This window comes from Crocodylus porosus, unplaced genomic scaffold (genome assembly GCF_001723895.1).
Source record: "Crocodylus porosus isolate Cpor-Errol unplaced genomic scaffold, CroPor_comp1, whole genome shotgun sequence".
Taxonomy (NCBI): Eukaryota; Metazoa; Chordata; order Crocodylia; family Crocodylidae; genus Crocodylus; species Crocodylus porosus.
Window position 1 is genome coordinate 3,891,913 of NW_017728928.1, and position 11,809 is coordinate 3,903,721.

General features: G+C 47.5%; 1 protein-coding gene and 1 long non-coding RNA gene across 7 annotated transcripts in view; one reads left to right on the forward strand and one right to left on the reverse strand.

Annotated features, from left to right (window-relative positions):
- ARSG (arylsulfatase G) overlaps positions 1 to 11,809 on the reverse strand; it is an 87,521-nt gene that overhangs the window by 58,256 nt on the left and 17,456 nt on the right. For 5 of the 6 annotated variants that reach the window (XM_019542353.1, XM_019542351.1, XM_019542354.1 and 2 more), the window contains exon 2: positions 1,551 to 2,423. In XM_019542353.1, the coding sequence (XP_019397898.1) occupies positions 1,551 to 1,777 (227 nt within the window). In that variant the 5' untranslated portion in view covers positions 1,778 to 2,423. Of the gene's footprint in view, positions 1 to 1,550; positions 2,424 to 8,297; positions 8,562 to 11,809 lie in introns of those variants that run through there. The other variant, XM_019542352.1, reaches the window with a different exon arrangement.
- LOC109314954 overlaps positions 4,937 to 11,809 on the forward strand; it is a 20,259-nt gene continuing 13,386 nt past the window's right edge. The window contains exons 1-2 of the long non-coding RNA XR_002102396.1: positions 4,937 to 4,947; positions 5,343 to 5,345. This is a non-coding gene — a long non-coding RNA (uncharacterized LOC109314954). The remainder of the gene's footprint in view (positions 4,948 to 5,342; positions 5,346 to 11,809) is intronic.

Here is an 11,809-nt window from a genome sequence, read left to right on the forward strand (position 1 = left end):
GATGTAGGCCCCAATATACTTATAGACTGCCACCAAGTCCTCCCTGAGTCTTCTCCAGGCTGAACAGTCCCAAGTCTTTCAGCCTCTCCTTGTATGACCTGATCTCTAGGCCTCTAATCATGGCCTTCCTTTGGACTCTCTTGAGCTTCTCCACATCCTTCCTGAAGTGCGGTGCCCAGAACTGGACGCAGTCTCACCAAGGCTGAGTACAGCGGGAGGATGGCATCTTTGGTTTTGCTTGAGATGCCTCGGCAGATGCATGCCAGTGTCTGATTAGGTCTCCCAGCTATGGCATCACATTGGTGGCTCGTGTTCATTTTGTTGTCAATCATGATACCCAGGTTTTGTTCAGGTTCCTGGCTCGCAAGGCAACGCACCCATCCCAATGGCAAAATGGTTTTCTAAAGAGGCCTGGGTAAACAAAGTGTCACAAGCAACCTATTTCTCAGGTGTTCCACCTGCCCCACTGGCGCAAGGGAATGGGATCAGCAACCATGGAGGATTTTCTGGTCCGTGCTCTCCAGTAAGCTGTACGCTGCTGTTCTGTTACCATTTGGGACGCAAACAGCAATTCTCATCAATGCCTGAGTGGGAAGCGGCCACATGAAGGCTGCAATGGGGTCCTAAATCCCGACCTGTTTCCCAGAGAATGATCCGTCTGCAAAATGAAAATATTTTAACTGCATATCAGCGGTAGCAGCGAGTGCCTTCCCTGCTCCGTTCCTGTTGGGAAGTCAGTGAAATGCCTGATGTGGCATTCTGGCTGCACAAATCAATCCATCTTTCATCCAGGGATTGTGCAAGGTTTGTGCTCACTCTGCATGGGAACACACCAGGAAGTGGTGCAGCTCCTGATTTCTCTCACAAACTTTAGGGCCCCACTTCATGGCTTAAAACTGATGTCAACAGATGCCCCCTGCCCATGCTGTGCCATCCCACTTTGCTTTGTATGTGTGTGGTGGGGAGTGGGGGGGTGTGGGTCGGGGTCCTGCCGAGTGATACTCCACCTTCAGAGCACCTGAAAGGACCCTGTGCAGAGATGTCAGGAGCTGGACTCTGTGTACATGGACCCTACGAGCCAGTAGACAGCAGAAAAGGGTAGCAGGGGTTTCTGAGCCACCCAGCGGTGTTTCTAGCCTCCACATTCTCCCTTTCCTTCTAGCCTCTTTGCCCATTTCTCCACCTCCATTGCCTTCCTCCTCTCACACCTTCCTACGAACCTCTCCCACGCCCCAGACTGTCCCCCTCTTTCCCCATCTCCTTCCACCTGTTGCCCGCTCGTCCCTCCAAAAGTCTTTCAGAAAGAGAAGCTACATTTCTAGGAATACGCATGGGATATAAGTGATGCACAAGACTTTCGGGGGCCTCTGCATCAAGGTCAATTTGAGCACGGAGAGTCCAGAGCACGGCTCTAGCGTGGATCTCAGACCAGGTACAATGGGGCTAGTTATCGTAACGAAGTCTCAGTGCAAACCTCTGTTTTGTTTCACTCTTGGGTATCTGCCATGTAAATGGAAGCGTCAAAGCAGACAGGTAGGTTGAAGGCTTACCTCATTCCTTCAGAAGCCAGATTATCCAAGTGAGGAGTATCCTCTGTTTCAGCCCAGTTGGCTCCAAGGTCCCCCCATCCAATATCATCTGCCAAAATGATTACAAAATTCGGCTTTTCATAACCTGTTCTCTTTTCTCCCAGAAAAGGATTGGAGAGGTGATAGACAAGCCCAGTCAAGCAGCCAGCCAAAAGCAGCAGCGCTTTGAGGAACAGAGTGTCCATCATGCTTCAAGGAAAATGCCTCTTAAAATACTTGCATATGAATTAGTGTTCCTGCTCAATGCTTGTTAAAAACTCCCTCTGTTGTGATTCACATATTTAGCACCACTCATGACAACTCTGCTATTCTGCAAAAAAATACGTTTTGCCTCTTCAGATGGTGCTCAAGATTTATAACACATCAGCCAGCATTCATTTGGGATCGTTGGGCGACCAGCTGTGCCATAATCTGTCCTTTCTTTTCCAGTTGCAAACAGATGGCATTCTTCACCTCCACCCAGCTGAAGGATGAAACAGCAGTCTCCCAAACACTGCTGCCTAGTGATTGCTGTTCTTTGCACATTTGCAGTTAACAGGATAACATTGTCTTAATGAGAAGGTTACTTGATTTTCCCAAGTGTTTCTACAGCTTCTTTATCCTGGCTATGGACTGTCAGAATCCAATCCACACTTTAGAAACTACATAGGACCCAATCCTGGGACGCCTGGAATTGAAAAGTTCATATGTTCATAAAGGAAATTTCTCCTTGGCTTCCCAAATGTTGTCCATGTCTTTAAAGAAGAAATACAGGTTGTAGTCGAGTCAGCAAATATTGGGCAGCTCCTTGAATTCCACACAAGTGAAAACCTTCATATTACAGCACATTGTCCTCTGCAAGAAAAAACAAGAGACAATTAAAACCTGAAGGAGCTTACTTAGCCCCTACCCTGGTGAACATAGGAACTGTTTTTCTATGCATGTTTCCTTTGCTTTGCATACAGAACTCATCAAATTGAAAGTTACTCTAACTCAACAAATGGAAACAAAAGCCATGCTTATTTTCCCTAACCGCCACATATCAAACATAGGAATTCTGACTATATATACAGCCAAATAGGACGTCCTTCTTTGCACTTAAAACTGAAGGTCAACCTCAATGACACTAGAAAGGTAATTTTGCCTAGATTTGCAATGCGATCTTTAGCTCTGACTTATTAACACTAGACCATGAGATGCTACTGATCTCCACTGAGGACAGCACACAAGAATACAGGATTTATGTGTCAACTTGCTTACAAACATTAAGCTACATTACTGAAATTAAGTTTGTAAGTTTAACTTTATTCTCATTGACCCATTCCTCAGTGTAGGCCCCACGGTGACACATTTACGCAGGCAAAACAACATTTTACAACATGAACAGTCTTGTGAAAAATCAGAGGAACTACCCATGAAGTCCACTTCTATTTCACAGGAATAAGGGAATCAGAAACTGGACCACAGAAACCATCTCTAAGCACATCAATGATCAGGGAAAACTGAGCTGGTCAGGCTAGGGCAAAGCGATTTTGCTAATAGTCTCCTTGGAGTCAAATGCACTTGCCTAGCTGTAGCTGAGGACAGGATTCCTATAACCATGTGGCTAAGAAAGCAACTAAGGAAGAACTAAGAGAATACATTCCCACAGGGCTGACAGCATGAGCTGATCTGAGAGGCATTCAAAAGAATAATCTGTTTACTAGAAAGTTAAGAATTAACTAAGATTAACAAGCCAAGATTCACACACACAAAAAAGAAGCTTGAATAATAGCTTGAATGTTGTGACACAGGAAGAACCAACATTGATGAGTATGGAAGGAAGCGGATACAATTTACAGGGCTTTGGCCTATGTATACAATGCCCATCAGCAGAAGCCTAATCTACAAGGACAACGAGAATCATATCAGAGGGTACGGCACATGAGTGGGCAAAGACCTGCCTTGAACATTGAACAGGCTAACTATTGTGAGTACGAGCAGCTTGGAGCGGATGGCGCAGGCTAGCTGAGTCCAGCTAGGACCAGTATTGTGACAGATGTTTCCAGTTGTGTATCAATGACCTTGAGAAAAGAATGTGCAGCTGATGATACAAAGCTTGCAGGTCAGTCAACCCAATTGAGGAGAGCAGGAGCATTCGGAGTGACCCAGATAAACTGAGAAGATGAATAAATAAAGGAATAATCAAAAACAAAGGAGACAGTGAGGTGCGGGGAGAAAGAAGAGAAAACACAACGAGCACCATCTGTAGGCCAAGCACTTGGCAGCTGTTATGGGCCATAATTCATAATCTCCCATTCAAATCCATATTAAATTAAAAAGCCTTAGGGTTTCAGAGCTGCAGCTCCTTTTAAGGCTTCTAACCTAGCACAATAATAATTCATAAAAAATACATAACACTTAATAATTAACAACCTGGAGCCATTATTTAAAAGCTTTTGCCTGAGGATTTCAAAACTTATCACAGACATTAATTAACTGAGCATGGGAGGTAGAGAAAGGACTCACAGACGGCAGAGCTGGAACAGAGGGAGGTTAAAGATCTCTCTGTGACTCGAGAGCAAGTCAGTGGCCAAGACGGGAGGAGAAGGCAGCAATCCTGACTTCCATGCTCATGTCCAAACCACTATAACCACAACTACTGCCTGCCTCATGTATTACACCTCAAAAGAGCTCAAATCAGCTAGATAAAAAAAACATTCCCATCCAATCTATTTCCTAACATTATTCCCATTGGGAAGAGGCTGCCCTGTGAGGCTGAACTCCTTTAGAGGTGTAACAGTAGCAGTAATAGTTTAAAATGACTAGGGCCTGGGCATGTCATGTTCATTAATGCACTGTAATGATGGCACATTAAGTTTAGTACCTGCGCATTACTGCAAATTAATGGTTTTTAGGTGACGCTAATGCACAGTAGATTAATTCTGCGCATTAGCACGGTTTTGGCCAGTCACACTAATGTGCAGTAGAATTAGTCCGCTGCGACGTTAGTGTCCTGTGTAGACGCCCCCCCTGGGGGGTGCTTTGGGTCCACAAGGAGTGAGCTGGCGATTCCCCCCCCAGTCACTAATGACAGGCTGGAGTCCACCAGGCAAAGAACAACTGATGCCCTCCTCCAGATCCTGACCTCATTTGCACTGGTGTAAACGCAGGGTAAATTCACTCACTTGGGTAGAGCGGCCTTGGGCTGCCATCAGTGTAAGAGACCAGATTTCTGCCTCTTAACTCATCTGAAGGGCTAAAGATCACGTAGGCAAAGAGACTCAGCTCCCCTAGCACCTGTGGTCCTTCCTGAAGGTGTTACCAGTGGTAGCATATTGGCAGGATAATGCTGAGGGAAATTAGCATCTATGCTGCCCGTGACACACCTGATCTGTGGGTGGGAGGCCCTGGTCTCTAGTACACACCCTTCCAAAATTGCTCCATTCAATTACAGATATTTGGGAAGCACACGGAGGAGGACTCTGTAAATGCATGGGAAACAACATCACCCTCAAAGTTTCTCTTCTGTCCAAACAACTCTTCAAAGTGATGAACAGATCCATTTCTTCATTGCAAACAGCCTCCCCACTCATCAGTAGGGAAAGACCACACTGATGGTATCAGAACAGGCCTGAAACAACAAGTTTAACTTAGGGCAAGCTCGACCTGAAATCCAAACATGCCAGGAAAAAGAAAATTGTGTTCACATTTTGGTTTTCACCCTCAGTGCGAGGTTTTTCAGAAGAAAGAAATGCAGGGCCTTGTCAGAGTAATTTTGCGTGGCTCCTGGAGCTTGTAATGCCTGGACCATGCACACATTAACACCTTCACGTGGCTTAAAGCGCTCATTCTGCAGCTCCAAATTACGCCACTCCACAGCAGGATTCTCTCTTGATCTGCACAACCCAGCTCCTGTCCCATTCACTCCCCCCAGATGTGCTGCTCACATTGAAGGTGTCACCGCTCCAAAGCACTAAGCCGATCAACTTCTGTGCAGCTCACAGTGTTAGGCGTAACAAGGCCCTGAGATCCCAGCATTTCCAAGGCTGCAATCTGGGGTATGCAGAGAAGTATCTTAGGGGATGGCTCTGGAAGGGAAAAGGGCCAGGAAGACTCACAGAGGAGCACCTTGAAGAAAAAGCAAGGCAAGGAGGTGTCAAAGGCATGCACAGGGGACTCGGAGTAAGGATCAGAGAGAGAGAATCGTATATATACTGAGGGCAGCGAAGCAGGCAAAGATCAGCAGGGCCCCTGAGTCAACCACAGCAACTCATCTCTACCCACTCTAAACTGCTGCAGCCAGGCAACGCTCTCCCACTCCTCAAAGCAGCACCGCATATTTCTACCATCAGACACCTTTACTGGTTTCTGAACAACTCCTGCTTCCCAGCCTTCTGCATGCCATTGGGTCTACCGAGTATCAGTTCAATATGGCTATACCATCTCTCGTGGCACAAGCTCTTACCTGGTGCACTGGGTAGTTTGGATGGTATTTTTCCATCCGGGTCCCAATCCTGATGCTCACTCTTTGCAAAAGGACCCCAGTTGCCCACACAGGTCATATTCACTTCAGTGAGCACACAGGTCTGCCCTCAGGGGGGCAATGGGGCTCCAGTGTCTACCTACCCAAAGTGACTTGTGGGATTGGGATCCTTACTGTCCTCCTGCTTTGCAGATCTCTGTGCACAGAGCCTCTGGGGCAGACACGCTCCGGTCTTCTCACACAAAGAGCGCAGCAGTTTGCAAGCAAAGTGGCATTTAGTGTCAGGAAATGGAGCTTAAGCCACGGTTCAGAGCAATAACCAGCAAAAGTGTTCCCCTTTTGTGCTCCAAGGGTGCAAAACAGGTGGCTGCACTCTCCCCTTGCACTGCCCAAGCAAGATATTATTCTTTTAATGTAAATATGAAAAATAAACCCTGCTGCTTAGACACTGTCTGCTAATAAAGGACTCATGTATTTGCCTAGCAAGTCTGATCTGGCGCCAGTGACGTACCATTATAACATGCTGCCATACTTCTGCCATGCCAAACTAACCAATCGACTGGATATCAGAGAGTCAGCCTGGATGTTTGGCAGCGTTTCTATTCATTTTGCAGAGGCAAGTGGGTAGCACATGGCTAACAGAAACAATCCACACCATCTTCAAAGGACATTGTCTTCCCTTAAATTTGAAAAAGGGGAAGTCATTTGAGGCCTATGATTGTGTGGTGGGGTCTGACAAAATATGTCGATTCTCAGAGCCCTCGAAAGCCAAAATGCAAAATAAGATCCCCAGAAACCTCCCCAGGCCAACACAGCAGATCACTTATGCCAAGTTCTCCTTTCCCAGTCTGTGATAGTCATCCTGAACAAGTCCTCTAGATCCAGACTCAGCAAAGCACTTAAGCTGTGCACTTTGCATTGTCTTTGGTGGGACACACACAGAGAAACCTAAGACACAGAACTGGAAGGAGCCTCTTTAGTCACTGAGTCTAGTTCCCTTCATTTGCAGGCAACTACATCATATCATCTCCTTGATAAATGTGTCAAAGCAATTTGCATGTGCTTAAGATGCTTTAATATGAGTGGACCTAAGCCAGGCATTGCTGACCGGGGCCTCAGCTGCAAAAACAATTCTTCAGGATCAGAGGGACGAGTCATCCATTCACAAAGCTTTGTTGAGCTTAGCTTACGGTGGCAACAGTACAACTGCAACCTGGGAAAGCCACCTGTCAAAACTCCTTCAAATATTTCAGTCTCCTGAGGAATGAAACTTAGCTCCTTCAACCAAGGCCAGGGTAGAAAGGAAACAGTTTGCATTTCAATGAGCCTGCTGCCAGAAACACAACGGGCAGATCAGACCCATGGGCCTATGTCCAATTAAAGCCACATCCCTCGTATAGGGTATTTTCAGCGCACAGAAAATGCTGTTTCAGGGAGTCTCAAAAACAGTGGACTTTACATACATCACATAAATGGGTCCAAGACAACTCTCGGAGTACCACAGTAACAATGGATTATGGTTGGCATCCTCCCTCTTGCTAGACCTAGGCCATGCCTTTGTCCTGAAACCTTAGCCTGGACTCCCCGTTTGGCCACCTGCTCTTACAGCTTCACCTGAGAATATCCATTCCAATCCTGTGGCTCTCTTTCCTCAGGAAGTCTTGGCTTTTTAGGTTCCTGATAACTGATAAAAAAAACAACCTGGCTTGCTGCCGGCTTGAGTCAACAAACTAGCCCTGCTTTTCCATACAGGTTTCCCCTACTTTTGCATTCTTCTTAAAATTACTTGCCACTCTAATGACACCTGCAAGCAAAAGATGTGCTCACTAAAACATCAGGGGCTGGGCTGTACCCTCGGTACTGCTAGTGACACTGCACTGATGCTACTACACTAGCAAGAATGATACTTACTTGTGCAAACGCTACCACAGGGTCCTAAAATTTGGTATCCATTTAGCTCGGTGTCACTGCAATTTGCAACTGCAACTTCATTGAATTCTGGGTGTGACAGCTAGCATAACTGAGACAGGGGTCTCTTCATATTGTCTGAACTTGCTTAATGTGGTACAGCTGACACAACAGCACACCATCCTATGCAAGTTTGCATAATGTCCAAAAGCTGGGTATTGTCACACAAGGGAAGTGACTGGGCAGCTGCCATCCAAACAAGCTGAGCGTATGCTTTAAGCAGCTGCTGAGCTTGGGTGCTACTGCACAATTCAGTGACAGGGCAGAGGGCCGTAAGGTGGGAATTATGAGCACACCTCTATCCAGCATCCTACAGCTTCTATTAGGAGAAGCCAACACTATTCATAAAGCAGTCATCTGCATAGTTCTCCTTGCTGGTAAATCAGTGGTTCTCAACCCACGGGCTGCATGAGGCCCAATCAGCACATTGCTACGGCTCATGTGGCATCCTGTTAAAAAAAAAAAAAAGTGAAGACATTTGACAATGTAGAAATGAGAGGTATTACAGAATATTGATCTGTCTTGCATTACTGTCAGATAATGGATACAAAACATTTTTAAATGGATATACAGGTAATTGCGTGGGTGCGGCCCACATAACACCTTGGGAGCTGCAAGCGTGGTCCACTGTGGCAAAGAGGTTGAAAACAGCTGCACTAAATGAACACTTGGCTGCTACAGCTTCATATTCTCCCCCTTACCAATCGAGGCTTTTTTGTGATGTAACTAATTAATGGTCACGGTAAAGCAAATCCAGGCAGGACAGGGATGGAGGGAGGGGAAAGCAGTAAATGTTGTGCTTTATCTTTTCCTTGCACTGTACCTCAAAGACACGTGCAGTCGTTTACTGTGGGGAGTCTGAGTCTTTGGGCTGCTATGAGCTCATGTCTTCACACTTCCAGGCTGGCCTTGAGAACGGAGCCAGCAGCCAGAACCCAGGCACCGGCAAGGTCGCTCCTTTGAAGTTTTTCCCTTCTCCATCAGCCAGAGAAGAATGTGCCCATTTCTTAGCACATGGAGAGTCTTACTCAGCGAGTCCCCTGATGTTGGCCCTGAAAACCTAAACAATGTCACATCCCCACTGCTGAAACTCTGGGCAGCATCCGTGGCTGCAGAGCACGTGAAGCGGCAGCCCCAGAGAGGGCTGGAACCAGAGGGGTCCGGGGTACCCCCGCCAACTTCAAACTCCCATCATAAACAAAGCAAAGCTTCTCTAGACGCCCCGGCTGCAGGGAAAGCCTCTATCGTGAGCTGGTGCTAAAGCTGCAAACAATAGCGTAAACCATGCTGTCTAGCCCAATGAGGTGGTAATTGAGATGGTGAGTTATGATAACTTAATTTTCAACGCAGCTAATTATTTCACTGCTGATCAAAGCGTGTAAGAAAGGGAGGGTGGGCCATATATTAGTCTGCACCAGCTTCTGGGAGTGCCAGGAGCTGCTGATAACTAGCCATTTTTATTTTCAAATTGACCTTGCACCATTTCATACTGTGCTTTGATGAAGCCATTGCAAAGGGCAGTTGATGCCTGGTGGAAAAATCTGTGTCGGTGCTAATTTACATCCTGTCCCTGTCTGGGCCTTGCCTGCCCTTGACTGGCAGAACTACAAGTCAACACGGCTCCCAGTAGGGAGACAGCTAATTCCAGCACACGAGTTTTCCTGCCAGTGTTGTTTTGACTGTTTCTCCATGCAAAATAAACCGTGCCAACAGATGAGCTTTTTTTTTTTTAGCCATATAAATGCCTCTACCCTGGGGCTCTTGCCAGCATAGCATAGCTTTATCAGTGAAGGGATATGTTTTTTTCCACCTTCCTAAATGACGTATCTGTGACAGCCAGCTGTTCAAGGGTGGGGCAAAACAGACCTAACATCTGATGTGTCTGAAGCACCAAAGTAGGGCATGAAGTACCGACCAGTGACTAGGAAGAAGTGACACCCCCCCCGCAGGGTTACAACCAAAGGTTCCCGACAAGAGCATTGAGATATGGGGCAGGGTGGGATGAGTCAGTGAAGCTGCTCCAGTCTACCATAAAAACTCCTTTCCCTCCAACTCCATCCCACGATATAGCGGGTGCAGGAGCCTGCTCCCCCTGAGGCTCCTGCAGAACAACCTTCTTCCTCATCCACTCCGGAGCTACAAATACCATTTCCCATCCCTGGGGATGTTTCTTTACTCCACGAAGCGTGGCCAGTTCACATGCACAGCACCACACAACATTTAAAAAGCCTTATCTGCAAGAGAACTGTCAGAAAAAGCAACTGGTGAGCCAGAAAGAGGGGGGCAGATGTGCAAGGGACAAGAGGGAAGGAGAAATGGGCAAGCAAGGAAAAGAAAGGCACAACCACGCAGGACTCTTATGCCCAAAGGAAAGGTTTCAATCTTATATTCTTCCTTTTTTCTTTCATACAAAGGACATGTGCTGTCCCCTTTCTCCACGATCTATTTATGCCATAAATCTCTTCTGAGCCCTCATAACCATTTGCATTGCAACCAACAGGGAGCAGGGCAATTTCAGGGAGAGGATGGGGCAAAGATTATGCGAAGGGGCCAATGTGACCCATTAAGGCCAGAGAAGATGGTGTGCCAGGCTGCTTATCCCAGGCCGCGTGCCCAGGGAGGCAGATTGCTTGAAATACGACAGTCGCTAGGAGAAAAAAAGGAGGATTCCCAGGAGGAGTTTGTCTCAGACAAAGAAGAGATGAAGACCACTGCTCCGGGAGCCTTGTAGAGAGAAAAAGATAAAGCTCCCTTCTCTTCCATCTGGCTCAGGTAGATATTTGGGGTGATTAGACTCGTTTGGAGAAGGGATAAAAGCAACTGGGCTGAAAAGAAGTGACCTGGTGTCCTTGCCTTGAAACAAGAGGACTGACCATCGCAGGCTCCTGAGCCCAGAGAAGCAGAGGCAGCAGTGTGGGGTGAGGGAGTCCTGGGCTGGGGAAGTCAGGGGAGAAAACAACTGGTCCTAGAAGAGGGAGCTTGCTTGGCCTGTGGCCCCGGACCCTTAGGGAAAGGGACAAGGGGGTAGGAGAGCTTTTCTTGGGGAAACAGATTGAGGACAGTAGGCCCTGAAGAGGGGAGAAGGCTGGTTTCAAACTCTGAAGTGGGAGCGTGCATCCTCCGAGAGCCAGGAGACAAACTGCGGCAGGCGACCGCCGAGTCGTCCAGTGAAATCGGGAATACGCCCCGAGACGTCAAGTGAAACGAATAGCTCTGCCTGGCCATGTTTCACCTCACCTGTCAGCTAGAAGTTTACAGGAGTTTCATTAGAGGTGCCCACACATGTCCAAGTAAGCTCAGGCAGTTTCTCTGTGAAATACAGACTTGTAACTGCACTGTTAACTCCCCCTGTCCCGGTAAGGGCCTAGAGGAGGCAACCTGGATGGTGTGGAGTGGGGGGAGAACCAAATTTAAGAAGGCCGCATCCTAACTTTTGCAGGTATTCATACATTTAGGGACTGAAGGGACCTTGCAGGACCATCCGGTCCAGCCCCCTGCGCCAGGCAGGAAGGCAAGTGGGGTCAGGCGACCCCAGTGAGGGGACCGTGCAGTCTCCTCCTGAAGATTTCCAGGGTAGGCGATTGCACCGCCTCTGGAGGGAGCTCACTGCACAGTCTGGACACCCTGACTGCAGAAGTTCTTCCTAATGTTGAGCCTGAAATGGTCTATTTCTGTGTTTGGGTTTTTTATCAGCAGGGCAAGTGTCCCCGCCTCCAGACCAGAGCAGGTTTCAGGCGCGGGCTGAACCAGGTGCAAGCGTGCGCAGCGCCCAAGCACCAGAGGGCAAAGGAAACAGGGCTGTAGACAC